Source organism: Rosa rugosa, chromosome 6 (genome assembly GCF_958449725.1).
Source record: "Rosa rugosa chromosome 6, drRosRugo1.1, whole genome shotgun sequence".
Lineage (NCBI taxonomy): Eukaryota > Viridiplantae > Streptophyta > Magnoliopsida > Rosales > Rosaceae > Rosa > Rosa rugosa.
The window spans coordinates 28,762,402-28,780,417 of NC_084825.1; the positions used below are offsets into that span (position 1 = coordinate 28,762,402).

Consider the following 18,016-nt stretch of genomic DNA (forward strand, 5'->3'; position numbering starts at 1 on the left):
TTATCACATATGTAGATAAAGAGAGATATAATCAGATAAGCAGATGTTTAAGGAAAACTAAATTGGGAGAGAATTGAGTCATGCTTTCATTGATAATAGGGGTCTCTTTATATAGGATTACAAGACATAGAATCAGAGTTGTACAAGGAAAGATAATCGTACAATTAATCGGATATCTATGAATATCTCGGAGAATATCTCTAATTTAAACCCTATTACAACTAGGTCAAGTAACCTAGAGTTCAACTAGGTCAAGTAACCTAGAGTTTGGGCCAAACACATATTCTGGATTTACTTCACTACAAAAAAGAATTCAATTGGCTACAACAAAGGGCCACGGCGCAGATTTGCCGTAGCTAATGGTCCTCCTTTAACGACTGCAATTACTGCCGTCGCGAACTCATAAATAAGATGCGACGGCTTTGCATTCCCGTTGTTTCTGTTCTTATCAATTGCGACTGCATATACATGCTGTCGCATGTACTTGTGTCAATTGCGACAGAGCTAACAAGTCGTCGCTTGTTTTAGGCAATAAGATTCGAGTATGAGGGGAAAAAAAAGAAAAGAAAGAAAGAAAAACGTAAAAGCCAGATCCAGATCTGGTTTCCTCTCTCGTTCTCTTCCTCTCGTCACAGAGCAAACACGCAGAGAAACTCATTCCATTGTCATTCCGTCTTCCTCTCAGGTAACTCATCTATCTTAGTCTTCTTATTCCTCTTACTTGGGTCTTTTGAATTAATTCTAGAAAGTGAGGGTTACTAACATCTCCAATTGAAAATTTGGCCAATGGTTGATAGGTGCGTGATTCCAGGGTGGGCTAAGGTAATCTTCGGTGACTTCCTCTTCCTTCTTAATCTGGTGTTCAAATGATTGATTACTGATCTGTTTTGTTGTTTTATCTTTGATGCTCGGGTTGGACTTTGGACTGAAAGTGAGTGAGTAAGAGAGAAAGGTCATTCTCTTTCTCATCGGATTGGTTTCAGGCAGACGAATAATACGATTAAGGAAAAGATTAGAACACCAAATTGTCTGGCAATGGTAAGGTAAGCTTAATTGGTGGTCTAAGGTAATTGTATATTTGCTAGTTGGCTTAGCTCATTTTTCTCATATCAAACACGGAATGGTGTTATTTCTTTCTGTTTCCCTGTTTTGTCATTTTTATGACTATTGGAGGATTAGATTAAGTTTGTGGGTTATGTTAAATTGGTCTGTGATGGTCTGTTTAACTAAATGCAGGTGGAGTTGCTAAGTCGGTTGCGTTCTCCATATTTTCTTTCGTTGCTTGGGTATTGTTCAGATAACAGTCGTAAGCTGTTGGTGTATGAGTTTATGGCAAATGGTGGATTGCAGGAACATTTGTATCCTGTCAGTGGTGGTGTAATACCCCGAAAAATCCAAATTAAATTCCATGGATTTTTAGAAATGATTTCACGATAGTAGGAGCGAGTACGAAGCTTGGAGAAGTTGTGGAATTAGTTCAAACAAGTTTTATTCGAAAATGAACATAAGTTAGGGGCTCGTGAAAAGTTGACTTTTTATGCTTACGGAATTTGGGAAAATTTCCTTCATGAAAGTCGTAGAGCTCGTCGATACGAACTCGTGCATATGTAGAACGCGAAAATCGGAGTTCGTGTGAATTAGTTATGGATTTTTGAAGATATTTCCATTTTGGTATAAATACATTTCTATTTCCGGAAATTGCAAACAAGGACAGAATTTCCAGAATTCCAGAAATCCCTCCCCAGTTCTCTCCCGAGCCCAGCCGCGCCTCCTCCTTTCGCCTCCATCGTTCTCCCAACTCCGACCACCTTTGGCCGAGTTCTTGGAGGGCTTTTGCTCGCCTTGGTCTATACATGAAGTCTGGGCAACCAATCGAACTTGAAACGAGCTGGAGAAGAAGAATCGAGACCGAGAAGTGGGACTGCCAACGACAAAATCGCTCTTCCCCCACCGTTTTCTGGGCTCTCCTTTGTCCGGCCATATCTCCCTCCACAGACCTCTAATCGACTTGCTTCCAAAATCAAATTCGTTCGCCCTGAAGTCCTTTAAAACTTTCAAGAAGACATCGATGGGAAATAACCATCGTGGTGGTCTCTGCAAGTCGAAGAACATGGTGCAGCCGAGTTGGAAATCGCCTCACTTCGCCACTATTGTTCTCCCTCCTCCGGTCACCTTTTGCCATTTTTCTTGAAGGGATTATGCACTCCTGAGGATGTAGATCATTTATCCTAAGGTGGGTTGCATCAAATCGAGCTGTGGTGATCGAATTCGCACGATTTGGAAACTAGGGTTCATCCGATCTGAAAATGTTGTGAGGTAAAATTCGACTCTTTTGGCTTATAATCTGACTTTGGTGTAGTTATGAAAAGTGAAATTGGAGTTGAGATGAAGGACTTTGATGTTGGGAGTTTTGTCAAATTTTGACTTTAGATGGGCGGCGGCGCCGCCACTGTGATGGTGGTTTCCGGCGACCTCCGGCCACTCCAAGGGCAGCTTCTGTCCATTTTTGTGTTCTACGTGTCGATACGATCGTGTGCATATATAATTCATAATTTTTGGAGATCGTATGATTAAGTTATGAATTTTTAAGTTTCGATCGATTTCGATCGTTAGATTTGTGATCTGTGAAGTTAGGACCGTCAGATGGACTTGTAGTTTTGATATGATGATCTTATGACTGTCCCAGTGGCTTTGTGTGGTCATGGGCGAAGATCCGACCGTTGGATCTTCGTATAAATGCAAAACAGTGATTAGGGAGGCGATTCGTGAGAATCCGTCCGTCGGATTTTCGTATAAATTTGTGAAGATGTTAGTAAGGACGATTCAGAAAGATCCGACCGTTGGATCTTCGTGATGATTTTTGGAGGGTGATCCTAAGGGCGATCCGTGAGGATCCGACCGTTGGATCATCATTTAATTTCGATCCGACCGTTGGATTGTTGTTTGAATATGTTTTTGAGTTATTGGCTAAGTTAAGGTCATGTGTGATTAGGTGATTGACGGTCTCCCTTGGGTGAGCGATTTCGGTGTGTATTGTGTTGAATTGAAGACGCAGCGGGAATATCGAGGTGAGTAAATCGCACATGGTTCATTCACGAACCGAAATTCGGTGATTTTATTTAATTGAGAAATTGTGGAAATTGTTTTATGAAAATAAATATTTGTTTTAAATTATATGGACTTGATCGACTACGGTCCATAGGTAAGTAAAATGTATTTAAACTATAAAAATGAATTTCTAGATTTTATTGCATGTGAACTATAGTTGGTATTAGTGGTCACTCTTGTGTGGGTGACTACGTATATATATATTTACGTGGAATATATATTGGATGGTGTAATTTACTGAGTTATATTTTGAGCATTACCCTTTGGAATATGTGAATTATCTTAGATGTTGTGTTGTCTATGATAATGGGTAATTGAGTAAAGTGCGATAGTTGAGTCGTTGAGATGAATTAAATGAGGAGTCGAGTGAATTGAGAAAAGCAGTCATTCGTAAGGTGAACCTTGGCCCAGGTGACACTTTACGATACAGTTAGAGCTCTAGTCTGTCTGCCATCATACTGAATGGGGTGATTAATATATTTAATCATAAGCCTGTAAGTATGATATACGTACTGAATGGGGTGATTAATATATTTAATCATAAGCCTGTAAGTATGATATACTGAATGGGGTGATTAATATAATTAATCATAAGCCTGTAAGTATAATATACTGCATGGGATGATTTATATAAATAAATCATAAGCCTGTGAGTATATATTGAGTAAATAGTTGTTTGTTTTTGCGTAGTCATGTTGAGACGTGAGTATAATATACGGTATGAGATGATTAATATATTTAATCATAAGCCTGTAAGTATGATATACGTACTGAATGGGGTGATTAATATATTTAATCATAAGCCTGTAAGTATGATATACTGAATGGGGTGATTAATATAATTAATCATAAGCCTGTAAGTATAATATACTGCATGGGATGATTTATATAAATAAATCATAAGCCTGTGAGTATATATTGAGTAAACAGTTGTTTGTTTTTGTGTAGTCATGATGAGACGTGTGTTGATTGATGCTTGAAGTGACGTTGTGCACTTCAATTATTATGCTAAGAGATACTGAAATTGAATTGTTACTTTAAAATCGTGCAATTCCTTGTTTACTCATACGGGCTGTCAAAAGCTTACCGGGTTTGTGTTGTTGCAATCCCGGTACACTATTCAAATTGTGTAGCGGGTAATCCTACAGGTCAGGAGAATCAGGACGGTGATCGTGCGGGTTAGAGAATTTGTTTTAGTTTTACAGCAATTGTAATTGTGAGGTGAGTTATGCTCATTTGAGCCTTACAATATAATTTGGTGAGAGTGTGCTGTAATAAACAAATTTGAGATTTGGTTTATGTAATATCGAGCGATGTGAGGTGTGGTTGTTTTGAGAAAAAAATTCAGGTTGTATTTTTGTGAGTGGTATTAATTCATGTTTCGGATTTGAATTTGTTATTCAAAATTCGGGGCGTGACAGGTGGTAAGTTTAACATTTTTCTAATAGATTGTTATCTTATATGATGTGCTGATTGGACAGTTTTCTTTTCATGATTACTAGGGATCATGCATAAAGAGAATGTTATGAAAACCCTTTTACTTTGCAATTGATGTCATATGGTACCCTTATATCTGTATATGTGAGTTAAAGCCCGTCTTTGATCTTTCTGCTTGCATGTTTTACCTTCTCTAACCCTCATCCCCATCTTCTTTCCTGTAATAATGAAAACTTGAAGACCTTACTGTTTTTGTTAATCTATTACAGCTAGCGTCAATCCTGTATTTAATTGTTCTTTTCTTGGTCTCTGTATTTCTGATTTAGCACCACCTGAAATTTTCAAAGATTCAGAAAAAAATTTAGAAGAAAATATGGAAAGAACTAAGAGATATAAATCGAAAGAGAAAGAAGAAATTGATATATAGAACAGGGATATCAGACAGGCAGACAAAATAAGAGGTACATGAGAAGAGGATTACAGGTAGAAAAGAGGGAGTCAGCAAGAAGTAACAGAAGAAAGAAGAATCAGGGTTTGGAAGAGATAGATATAATTACACTGAGGCTTTGTCTGCCAATAACAAGCTACAATTGTTTATCTAACAGAGACCACTACTAAGTTCTAGACATATCCTAAAACTAGGTCTAGATAGTTCCTAATAACGTAAGTTAATTATAGCTTCACTGGTAATAAAATACTTTATATGAAAAATACTTCATAAAATACTAACTCACCATATCCCTAAATAGCCTTATAAAATACTTTATATGAAAAACATGAATAGTAATAAGCATAAAAGGATTGAATCTACTTTGATCAAATTCTTTACTACATTTGCTGTTGGGGTAACCACTTGCATTTAACTTCTGCAGGTCCTAATGCCCTCTCCACAAACTTAGACTGGGAAACCCGGTTGAGAATAGCTCTTGAAGCTGCGAAAGGTTTGGAGTATCTCCATGAACAAGTTAGTCCTCCAGTGATACACAGAGATTTTAAGAGCAGCAACATTCTCTTGGACAAAACATTCCATGCCAAAGTTTCTGATTTCGGATTGGCCAAACTTGGATCTGACAAAGCTGGAGGTTATGTTTCCACCAGAGTGTTGGGCACACAGGGATATGTTGCCCCTGAGTAAGAACTTCTAAACTTTTAGCTTCAATTATATGCATATAGTTATATTTTATCCCGTTGAGGATAGTTTCTAGTTCACTTTCTCATTTTAAATAGTAACTATTAAATAGAAGTGTTGTTACTTCTTGTTAGAGAGAATAATTAGAGAGAATAATGCAGTCACTACAATCTAGCATCAGTTTCTGCAGTGGCTACAATCTAGCATCAGTTTTGATTAGTTGTATATTTGTTGTAAATGCATATCAGTTTCTGATTTGCTATAATTGCTATTTATTCTCTGTGTAACAGCAGCAATTAGACTGCTATATAATTGTATACTTGTAATGAGAATGTTAAGGAAAATCATATTCAACACTTCTGTTGCTAACATGTGATTTGTTATCCAGGTATGCATTAACAGGGCATCTGACAACTAAATCAGATGTGTACAGTTATGGGGTTGTGCTGTTGGAATTGCTAACAGGCAGAGTTCCAGTTGATATGAAGAGACCCCCTGGAGAAGGTGTTCTCGTTTCTTGGGTGGGTGTTCTAGTTCTGTTGCTGCAATATAATGCTCCTTTCGCAGAATAATGAGTACATTTTAGCCTCTTCATTTTTGGACTATCAGCAACCTCTTTCTTCACATTACTTACTTTAACTTTTTCTATTTTATGAACGTTTTTTTTTTTTTTAGCAAATCCTATTTCCATTTTACTTATTTAGACTTCTCCATTTCTCTTAATTAATTTGTACTGTTACTGTAGGCTTTGCCGCATCTGACAGATAGGGAGCAGGTTGTACAGATCATGGATCCTTACTTATATGTTGTTTCACTAAGGGCAACTCCAACCTTGGGGTGCCAAACCAGATTTTGGGCCATTTTGAGACTTTGGATCTCCAACCATGTGTTTTTGGGGGGTCTGGTCCTATAAATATAGGACTTGGACTCATTTGTAGTCTCATATTTGAGACTTTTCCAGGACCAGATCCGGAGACTATTCATGAGCTCTATCCATGTGGCTGCATCAGCCCAACTGAAGATGCAACGCGCGCTCCAAGTGAAGTGAAGAAGATGCGCGCTACAAGTGGAAGAAGGAAGCTGACGCGCGCTGAGGCGTTGGAGAGAGAAAAATTCGGCCTTTGGTTACTCTGCCAAAGCGGGGCCCGCGCGAAAATCTTTCCCTTGCCGACCGTTGGGGGTTCTCTTGTTTGAATATGGACGGCTTTGATGTGGGGTTTCTTTTCTTTTTTTTTAACTGAAACTGATGTATATTAAATCTAAGGGCTGAGATTTGAGGTAAAAAACCAATCAATGGCTCTTTTTTTTTTTTTTTTAGAGAAGCGGAATAAGAGCGAGCTCCTTGCTCTTACCCGAATTTATTGATGTAAGAAAAAAGAAGTACAAAGCATGGGGGGCTATACCAAAACCTTGCCAAAAGAAAAGAACAAAATAGTAGGGTCAACAAAAACAGAAGTACAAAAGTAAACAAAGAAACTAAAGGAACCAAAACTAAATACAAGGTGACATCCAGAACCAACCAATCAATGGCTCTTATTAAATCATGGGTTATTAATTCCATTTTGTTTTAAAAAAAATATAAAAATAACCAAAAAAATGAGGGAAAATAATATACCCGTTGGAACAGTAAATTGTAGGAAATTCTATAAATACCAACCCATTCTTTTCTATTTCCTCACACCAAATATCCTCTATCTCCTTCACAATTTTTCATTCATTACCCCATCTTCTTGTTCTTAATTTTTCACAATTTTTCATTCAAGAATAATTTTTAAATATTATGATAAAAATATAAATGTAAATTTTATTTTATTTAATTAAATTAACATATTTTTAATATAATATTCATCAAACTTATACTCATATTATATTTTAGTCAAGAATAGTGAAAATAGCACCCCCATATAGCACCTCATGGTTGGAGATGCGAATTGAGTCCTATATGAATAGTGCAACAAGGGGGTGCTAAAATGAGAATAACACCCCCAAATAGAGCCAATGGTTGGAGTTGCCCTAAGAATATACTTATAGCATCTGCTATAAATACATAATTTGTAAGCAGTAATCTTACAACATCTCCATTATCTCTCAATTTTCCAACTTTTTCTTTACAGATATGAAAAAGTTCGACACTTGGATACTCATATTGGTCAACCTCAGTTTAGTCCTCCTACGTTTCTATCTATTCTTGTGCTGCATGAAGTGACTCCAGGTAATTGTGGATACTAATGGTTTTTTTAATTTATTTTATTTTATTTATGATGGTAACCTCTTGCACAATTTCCTTTGCCATGTCTTGAAGTCGGATATCTTATTGCACCGCCAGAAGGAAACCAATTGGACCTCAGAGTGATTGGAAGGTACACAATGGAAAAATTATTTGCAACAGCAACAAGTATATTTCGTTTTCAATTTCTCATTCACAGTATTTTTTCATATGTTTGAGTCTTTTTTGAGTTGACTGTGCAGAGCTCATATTTGTGTCTTTTTTTCATATAGCACCTGAAACCATCGCTTCTCAGCTTTGATATATTGCCTTATTGTTGATCTCCACTTCATCTTATTCTACTTTCCTTGGCTTCTTTGACAGCTGAATAATAATATCCATGTATCCAAGAAGGAGCACAAAAGCAAAAAAATTCAGCCAGGAATCTCTGATATAGTTGAATTGCTGGATGCTTACAGAGGTTAAAAAGCTCAGAGAAGCAGGTTGGGAACATTTATTTAATTTGAGAAGTATACAATGTTTGGGGACAAAGTCAATTGTTGTGGTATTTCAATAAACTACAGAATATTTGCTTTTGATTAGGAAACATCATTTGATTACTGTTGGGCAGATGATGGTGCTGTGATCATTTGCTTCACTTCTGGTATGAACTCTCTACTTTTTCTTTCTGTTTGTGAGTGAATGTGTGATCTTGCTTTATCTGGAAAGTTGTTATTGTAGCTCAGCTGAGTTCTAATTTACAATTAATATGGTTGAATTCGTTATCTGATTTACATTTTTCAACTTTCTCAGGGAAAAGATATCCTGGAAATCAACCATCCCGAAAGTTCTTTCGGCATAAAGACCAGAGTGATATGAAATTTTAGTAAATTTAGATTCTGTATAAAATTTAGGAAAATCAAACAGAAACTGGCAGCATCGCATGGGCAAGCTACCTAGTTTTAGCTTAGGTTTAAATATTAGTGCATTTTTGTATCTGTATAATTATACCTCAAATATTATCTATCCAAACTTTGTATTTCAAATTTAATTATCGTTTGAGACTTTGTTGGCTCTGTACTTATAGATTATCTTGTTTGCATAATTAAGTAATTGAACAAAATGTCAATTGTATGCGTTTTGTTAAAAAAGAAAAGTTTTTTTATTTATTAATAATTCATATTTTGCGACTGCATTGTTTCCGTCGTAAAAATTCTGTTGCGGTAGGTGGCGTCGCTATTGACCTTTGCGATGGCGTAGTTGTCGTCGTCAAACTTGAAGCTACGGCGTAATTGCCGTCGCAAATAGCAATGGCGACGCCCTCAACGACAACGGCAAAATTGCCGTCGCCTAGCCGTCGCCATTGGTCTTTTGCGACGGCAATTTGACTTTCCGCGACGGCGTTGCGCCGTGGCCATTTGAATTCTTTTTTGTAGTGCTTGAACACTCCCCCTTGTGTCGCCCAAACGTAGTGCTCCTCTCGTTGCCTCATTAAAAACCTTGCCGAGTAACAAAAACCCAGTGGGACAAAAATAACCTCGGTCGAAGGGAAAAAAGAGCACAACACACCCTTCACGCTTCGAGACCATACATGTAGACATCTCCCCCTGATGTCTGCATCTCCCCCTGATGACAACGGTCATGAGAGTTCGGATAACTTCCGCAAACGATGCTACCAACATGTTTCTCGAAAGTGGAATTTAGGCAATGACTTAGTGAGCAAGCCTGCCACATTGTCCTCAGATTGAACCTAGTTCACTTTGATCTTGAGGAGAATCTGTTGTTGCTGATTATGCTTGGTGTTGTCGCTTTTGATGTAGCCTTGCTTCATTTGTTCAAAACAAGCAGCATTATCCTAAATGCTTGTAGGCTCATATGTGGTAGACTTCAAATCACAATTGTTCGAACATGTGTAATTATGGATCCAATCCATATACATTCACGAACCGCTTCGTGAAGAGCAATAATCTCCGCATTGTTCGAAAATATAGCGACTAGGGCCTGTTCTGTAGACCTCCAAGATATCACAGTCTTTACCCATGGCATGGTGAACACTTAACCAGTTTGGGAATGACCTTTATGTGGGTCAGAGAGATATCCAATATCAGCAAAACCTTCCAAAATGCATGTTGTTTTGGGATGAAGAAAGTGGACGCAGGCCAGTGTTGGAGGTGTTCCGGGTGTGTGATGGTTCGAATCCATCATCTCTTTGTAGGGATAGAACAAGCCCATATCAATCGTACATCCCAAGTACCGAAAGATATCTTTTACACCAACCCAATGGCGTCGCGTTGGCGCAGAGCTATAACTAGCTAACAAGTTCACAACATATAAGATGTCCGGTCTTGTGCATTGAGCAAAGTACAATAATGCGCCTATTGAACTTAAGTAGGGCACTTTTGCCTCTGGCACATCTTATCGTCATCATCCTTCGGACGAAGAGGATCCTTTTTTAGGATCAAGACTACGGACGATCATGGGGGTGCTTGAAGGCTTGACCTTGTCAAAATGCCTAAACATCTATCAACACGATGCTCAAGTTCCAAACCGAGACATAATCGTGTTCTCCCAAAATCCTTCATCTCAAAATCGGATTTCAAGTGTTCAGCGGTTTTCTTTAACTCTTTAAGGGCTTCCAATGAAGATCATGTCCAACATGAATCGCGATAGAATCCGAAACTTATTATGGAAACGCGCGGACATATGCCTTCCCAATCAAGTAGTCACTTTAGTGAGCGTTTCAACCTTATTGTAAACGCGCTCCGTGGTCTAGAGCCACTTGACTTGGGTAAATGAAGTTCACCATGAATCTTCATGTACATTTTGTATCTAGATCCCCATAGAGATACGTAGTGACCACATTTGAAAGCTGCATGTTCAGTTATTCGGAAACTACCAAATTGATAGGGTAGTGGAGTGCAATGACACCCATTAGGAGAGAATATGCCTCATCGTAGTCGATTCCAGGGCGTTTTGTGAGAAGCCGTGCGCCAGAAGGTGAGATTACCATATCTTTTTCTCATCACGCTTTCTAACAAAGACCCATTAGTCAATAGGTTTTATGTTAGGAGGTGTTGGCATCGCTGGCTCGAAAACCTTCCTCTTCGTTTAGAGAATCCAACTTAACCTGGATTGCATCTTTCCATTTAGGCCAAATTTCTCTACGTTGGCATTCATTCATCAACAGAGCGTGGTTCGTTATCATCCGACTTAACAAACTCATGGGCAACTACATCATTAATTATGATGGAGTTTCTAACCCACGTCTCATGTACACTAGTGTAATTTTCAAATAGCTCTATATTCTCAGGAATAAGTTCTGACGTTGAGGCGTTCCCCAATGATAACCATAATCTGGAAGATTCTCATGAGACGGATTTTGAGTGTCGATGATCCAAGGATTGGTTTGGGCCAAAGTATCCTTCAAACCCACGGGCCTCCCATGCATCCTTGCTAGGGCCATAGCCTGTAACGCCAGAGTGCCACTCTCTTTGGCGTTGGCGCTATGCCTTCTACCATGTAGGGTGGCGTTACGTCCTCTCTTAAGGACGTCCATCCTTGCAGGCATATTCACAGCAGATATGTGTGATCTCGTCACTTTAGCAGGGATCGAGATGAGACATAGTGGGGACAGACCACGACAATTCATGTCGTTCCTGCTGAACATTCGTGTTCTTATCTCCCCCTAACGACGAGAAGACTGTCTCATCAAAGTGACATCCACAAATCTAGCAGTAAGGAGATCGCCAAGCAAGGGCATTAAGTGGTGTACGATTGTTGGAGTCTCAAATCCAACTTAGTTACCCATTCGTCTGTAGGACCAATCATAGAGCGTTGTGGTGGCGCAATTGGCACATAAATGACACACTCAAATATGCATAAGTACGATACTTGTACCCAGTTACTAGCTCTAACGTAGAGGTAAATTGAGTGGCGATGGGTAGTAGACAAATTAGCATAGCTGCATGAGATATTGCATCACCCCAAGCAGATATAAGGAGATTGGTGCGCATTACCACTGTCCGGACTATCATCGTAGTTGTTTCCGAGAGACCAATTGGGTGTGTTTATGGGAATATGATGTCCAACATCAGTCCCAATGCAATAACCATCGAAAGTCTTCGATGTAAACTCTCTAGCATTGTCAAGTTTAATTATTGACTAAATAGGATGATCCGGGAAGTGAGCCCGTTGTCATATGATATGTGCTAGGAGTGTAGTATAAGCAGCATTTACAGGTGGACAATGGCACAGCACGTCACTAGAGTGTTTGCATGTCAACCTATCATCATGAGGTATTTAAATGTCCGCAAGTTGGTTGAATCAGTCCACAGAATCCCCACGGATGCTATGTAAGAACAGAGAAAATATTTTCATATCCTTTGCATAGGACGGTCTCAGTCCTAACTTCCCTAATGAACAGGCTTTGTAAAACGAGCGAGAGGCTTTAGAAGCAACCAATGAGGATTTTGGTTGGGCCTGAGCGTCTGAAACGCTATTTGAAGCAAAGTCAGTGATTGCAGCATCACCAAGGGCGCCATCATCATGATGGACGCCATCCATGGCGTCATGGATAGGGACTGTGCCAACCCTAGGTTGGTGATAGACGGCGGCGGCGGTCACACTTAGTCCAGGAATCAACTTTTGATTCATGCTTCGTTTCGCTGGAGAGAAAGGATGTCCATGTGAAGTATTTAGTAGGCGGATCATCATATCATGACTAGGATGATCTATCATGTCGTGACAAAGTCAATATGTGTCTAAATCCAAGAGATCTTCTCTCATAACTTTATTGGATTTAATAGCTTGAATAGTGACATAGAGTCCACTAGAGAGACACATAAACTTCTCTAAGATGTGCATTCATTAGAGATATTGCAAAGGAACTCATTTCCGTTCTCTACATGTGTTTTCGCATGGAATCCGTTGGCTATTCATAGGAGCGATTTGCCCAAGGAGCGTAGAGAGTTTCTGTGACAGTAATCAAGGTGCCATTTGGCAAGGGGAACTTGGGCTATTCCATATCTTGAATTAATACTGATGGCCCAACCATCGTAGTCACAAAGTAATATGCTCAGATATCAAAATGGAGTCATAATGAAAAGAACTCGAAATTTTATTCATAAGCCAACATAGTACATCATTGTTTCTTTGACCAAAGAAAATCTAATCCAAAATGCTAGCTAATGCAAAACAATGGTAGTCGTCTAACTTCTTTCGGTAACTCCAAAATAAATATGACCAGGTGAGTAGAGAGATGTCGGTGGAGGAAGACTCGCTTAAGTACCACTAATCTCATAACATTCCTAGACATCACCCTTACTTTGGGTGAGGCTACTTTGAAGAAAGACTAAACCATTGGCATCTACTACAAAAAATATATGGCAATTGCCTATTACATCTCTTGGAAAATAAAAAGACTTAAATCAAAATCGCCAGTCTCTAGATCTTGGCCTTTGAAGTCTTCAACCCATAGAGCGAGATCATTGTCTTGATCTTCTTGCTCCATGTAATTTGCTTCGCTGGCTTCACGATACGTCTTGTACGCATTTGCAACATTCTGGGGTGCATTACATGCTTTAGCCCAATGTCCGGACGCTCCACACCGAAGACAAGCATCATCATGGTCAGGTTCCCTTAATCGAGGCGCGCCTAGAGCGCGTTGGGGACAGCTATGATCCTTGGTGGCGCCACCACTATAGTCGGAGGCTCTATCTCTGTCTCTCTCTCTTCACACGTTGACCTCTACGGTTCCGTTCACGCCTATCTTGGCGGTTTCCTTTCTCTTTGGGGCGAGAATATGGACCAAAATGATCCCTTTGCTTAGGGTTTCGCTCTTGGCCCCCTCTCTTAGGGGCGCGACTATAATTAGACTCCGGAATTGGCTTTGCTCCCACGGGTCTAGAGTTATAGTTCTTCACAAGTATGTTGTCGTGCTTTTCAGCTAAGTTCATGGCTCCAATAAGCTCATGAAATCTTGTGATGCGTCCAGCATTGACATCAATCCGATAGTTCTTGGCTATCATCAATGCAAAGACGGGGAAGGTAGATAGAGTCTTCTTGATCAACATTGTATCAGTTATTTTCTGCCCACAGAATTCCAACAAAGACTTGATACGAAGTGCTTCCGAAGTGTAGTCAAGTACAAACTTGAAATCACAGAAGCGGAGGCTATGCCATCTCACTTTTAAATCAAGAAGCAGAGAGTCACGAACGTTGCCAAAATGCTTCTCGAGTTCTACCCATAGTTTTCGTGGGTCTTCCTCATTGAGGTACTCATTCTGGAACGCGTCATTCATGTGCCTTGTCATGAGAATTATGGCTTTAGCTTCATTAGCCTCTCTCGTAACTCTATTCGCTTCAAAAGTGGTAGCTTGTTGAGGAGTAAGCACGTTTTGACTTGGCTCTTGGATCATACTCAGGATCCCATCAGCCTTAAGATGCTGGCGCACATCAAGGACCCACTTGTGGTATCCTACGCCTATTATCTCTAGTGGAGCGAAGCTCAACTTGTTCATGTTACTCATCCTAAAAAACAACAAAAGATTAGGGTTAGTTTCGGAGCGAAAAGGCTACCACGAAAACAATAGAATTTCTGAGCGTAGTCGCTTCCAAGAAATTTGATTCCAAGAGGGGTTGGATTAGATCGAAACAATGATGTGTTTGTGGTCGATCATAACTTCTCAACAAACTCTAAGTTTGGAGGACTCTACAAGCTCCAAGTTTGGAGTGAGCACGAACCCCCACAGTTCGGCTTAGTTAGGTCTCCCCTATGATAAAGAAAGGGGGGGGTAGTAGAAGGGAGTTTGCAAGTCCCCGAAGAAAAAGAATTAAAACTTCAAAAAACGGGAACTTTTAGTAAAAATTACCTCGAAATAGGTCGCCGGAAAATTTGGCCGGAAAAAGTCACCAGGAAAATCTCGCCTGAAAAGTTGCCAAAAATCTGGTCAGTCGCCGGCCGGAGCTGACGTGGCAGAATCTGATTATATGGCTGCTGACATGTGGATCTGACGTGGCTGCTTCCCTTTTTTTTTTTTCTTGGGCTGAGTCACTGGGCCTGTTTCTGGGCTTCTTTCTTTCTTCTTCTGGGCTAGGCCGCCTGCTTCTTTCTTCACTCCCTTTTTTTTTTCTTTTTCCTTCTCTCTGCCGGTTCAAGTGCAGCCTGTACTTCTGGCCGATTCAGGGAATAACAGTCGGTTCTGGAAAAATGGATTCCGGTTCCTGGATTCTGGGAATGAGACGCTACTTTTGGCAAAATTTGGTAGCAACTGGAGGTCCGGAAGGTGGTGAACCGATGGAATATTTGCTGCTTGTGGTTTGAAGCTTCTGGTGGCCGGTTCTGGTGGTTCTGCCACCGGTTCTGGACTCCTGGAGTCAAGATCTTCAAGTTATGTGATGGAGGCAAAAGGTTTCAAGGTTTTGTATTCGGATTTAGGGTTTTAGCTTCTTGAATCAGGGTTTGACTATTTGTTTCAGGATTAGGGTGTTGTGCTGATAACGTGGTTAAGGAAAACTGAATTGGGAGAGAATTGAATCGTGCTTTCATTGATAATAGGGGCCTCTTTATATAGAGGATTACAAGACATAGAATCAGAGTTGTACAAGGAAAGATAATCGTACAATTAATCGGATATCTATGAATATCTCCGAGAATATCTCTAATTTAAACCCTATTACAACTAGGTCAAGTAACCTAGAGTTTGGGCTAGACACATATTCTGGATTTACTTGAACAGCAGATGAATACAATTTTTTTGACAACTTATCAAATTAAATAATCTAGTATTGTTCATTCTAATTTATATTACAAAGAAATACTTGTTGTAAAGTTGGTAATACAGAAAATTGAATTGAAATACTGAATTTGGTAGATATGATTAAAGACCAAAAATTTTGGTTAGTAATTGGTAGCTCAATTCTGAAACCGAAAGCTTTGGTTTTGAAGTTGGTAAGGCTTATTACTAATTCGAACCGATTGAGTGACAGCCTTAGATTCTAGTGTTGCTAGATTTTTATTTATTTATTTACTTATTTCAACTCAAATGTTCATTGTCACTATCACTGACATGAAATTAGCGGAATGTTGATGTTAGCTCAACAAATCATAATATTCTTAATTGTAGTTTTTATAACTTATATATGATGGTTCTCTAACATTCACATGAAATAAGTGAAAACTTTATTGTTAAACAAATTATATTGCTCTATTTATTCATTAGTGTAAACTACTCATTAATTCACTCTGACACTCGCGTGAAATTGGTGAAAGGCTATTACGTAGTTCATTGAACCTAATTAAATGTCAATACCTGTCAATACGTTTCTTAAATGATGCGTGTATTTTCACGTGAAATCAGTCAGAATGTTGTCTGTAACTTAACAAATATTCTCTGTATTGATTTTTTCCCCCAATATAAATATCGCCTAAACTTCTTCTGATATACACAAACTCTTACATTTAGAGATATCTCTTAAGTCATGGTTTTCAAACAATTTGATATCGCAAGTCATTATTCTCCAAAACCGATCTCCACTCCATTCAGGAATTCTGAACACATCCTTGAGCACATATGGGGTCATGGCGATTGCTTCCTTAACATTATTCAAGGAAACTTTTGTCTAAATAGAAACGGGTGGTATGGGAAAAATTGGAGAGCAGAAACTACCCGGCAGCGTGGTACTCTAACTGCCCCTGGTATTCTTCTTTACATATGAGCTTTCGTTTTGTTTATCTATTTTTTGTTGTTGTTGTTCTTATTAATTTCAATATTATCGACATAGTAGAATTGCAAACAAAGACTTTAAAAGCATCGCTTGTTAGAAAAATTAATAATTTAACACTACTACTATTCCACATGATTAAAGGTCTTTGGTCAGGCGGCCGGACCACTGGATATCTCACTGGCCAATTATAGCATATATAGGTGTATGAGTTTAATTATTGCATTTGCAATTTTTATGTGAAAAAATTAGAAATTTTGGGTATATTTTTCTTATTGTTATATGATTGCGTCCACGCAAATTTACGTTATTTATATTATATATATATATATATATATATATATATATATGTATTATATATTATTTAAGTTACATGAAGGTTTTGATAAAAAAAAAAAAAAAGTTACATGAAGGTCTCGTAGAGGAATAAAATGTTGATCAGGAGCTCTTTTGGAAATGGGTGTTGCGAAAATATTAATAACAAATGCTACTGAAAGTTTTTTTGTCCCTCACCAAAATTTAAGAACTCTTCAGACCCAAAAAAGAAAAATATTCAAAACTCTTATATTTATTGGATACTGATTAATTGTTACCAATTTTGAGGATTATTTAATTTAGAAGTCAGATAAGATAAAGAGCATACATGTATTATTTGTGGCAAAATATCCGTTAGAAACTCATTTATTGTTAGTTGCTTAAAAATGCTAATGACATTTACTTCCTTTTGGCAATATCTGTTTCAGAAAGAAGAGTACACATGATATGTGTGTTATTCTTTTTTATTGTTGTTGCTTTGGATTTGTTTATTAAATTTAATTTTTCAAGAGAAAATTATGAATACCATTTTTGGTTTAGAACTGCATTTCCAATTGTAGTTGGATTTGTTTATTAATTTGAATTTACCAACTTTAATTTGTTGGGATGAGGTCCCATATTGAAAATTAATGATATGGTAATTTCTATATAGGAATGAGACAATTATGAGGATTAATTGAATTTGTACGTATCAAATTCAATTCACCTAATCCTCCCAAAAAAACTATTCAATTCACCTAAGCCTTTTTTTAAATCAACCATTAATGAGATTAGTTTCTTACATATTTGGTAACTAGTTTAATGGCAACGAGGACATCGTTGAATGCTAGATAATTGCCAAAATGTTTTACTAACTCATTAGAATTCGCATGAATCACATCTGTCTTAAAAGAGTAAGGACTTGATTTACACCTTATCCTAAAGGATTTTTGTCTGAACAATTCAAAATTTTATTTTCTTTTTATTTTTTAGGAGAATTAGGGATTATTTTTTTATTTATGACATTTAAGTTAACACATCATTCCCTTCAAAAATAGGTAATACATCCTAATCCTAATCTTTTTTTACTCTCCTAATTTACCATTTTGTCCAGACTTAGG

The 18,016-nt window shown here is 38.2% G+C and overlaps 1 protein-coding gene and 2 long non-coding RNA genes across 5 annotated transcripts; all 3 read left to right on the forward strand.

The window, feature by feature from the left end:
- The first annotated feature begins 210 nt into the window (after positions 1–210).
- On the forward strand, positions 211–6,964 carry LOC133713486 (serine/threonine-protein kinase PBS1-like). 2 transcript variants are annotated; one of them, XM_062139525.1, is made up of 7 exons: positions 211–685; positions 798–822; positions 933–1,043; positions 1,237–1,375; positions 5,418–5,676; positions 6,063–6,195; positions 6,420–6,964. In XM_062139525.1, the coding sequence occupies exons 4-7, from the start codon at positions 1,330–1,332 to the stop codon at positions 6,585–6,587; spliced, it is 606 nt and encodes a 201-aa protein (XP_061995509.1). In that variant the 5' UTR covers positions 211–685; positions 798–822; positions 933–1,043; positions 1,237–1,329; the 3' UTR covers positions 6,588–6,964. The 2 variants fall into 2 exon arrangements, with proteins under 2 accessions (XP_061995509.1, XP_061995508.1); XM_062139524.1 differs by lacking the exons at positions 211–685; positions 798–822; positions 933–1,043 and having other exon boundaries at positions 1,231–1,375.
- Positions 1,481–4,451, forward strand: LOC133718836 (uncharacterized). Its single transcript, XR_009850618.1, has 3 exons — positions 1,481–2,316; positions 2,993–3,068; positions 4,242–4,451. It is a non-coding gene; the product is annotated as an uncharacterized LOC133718836 (long non-coding RNA).
- A 746-nt stretch (positions 6,965–7,710) lies between the features above and the next one.
- Positions 7,711–8,904, forward strand: LOC133713647 (uncharacterized). Of its 2 annotated transcripts, XR_009848172.1 has the most exons (5): positions 7,711–7,886; positions 7,977–8,034; positions 8,265–8,383; positions 8,484–8,544; positions 8,694–8,904. It is a non-coding gene; the product is annotated as an uncharacterized LOC133713647 (long non-coding RNA). The 2 variants fall into 2 exon arrangements; XR_009848171.1 differs by having other exon boundaries at positions 8,265–8,544.
- The last annotated feature ends 9,112 nt before the right edge of the window (positions 8,905–18,016 follow it).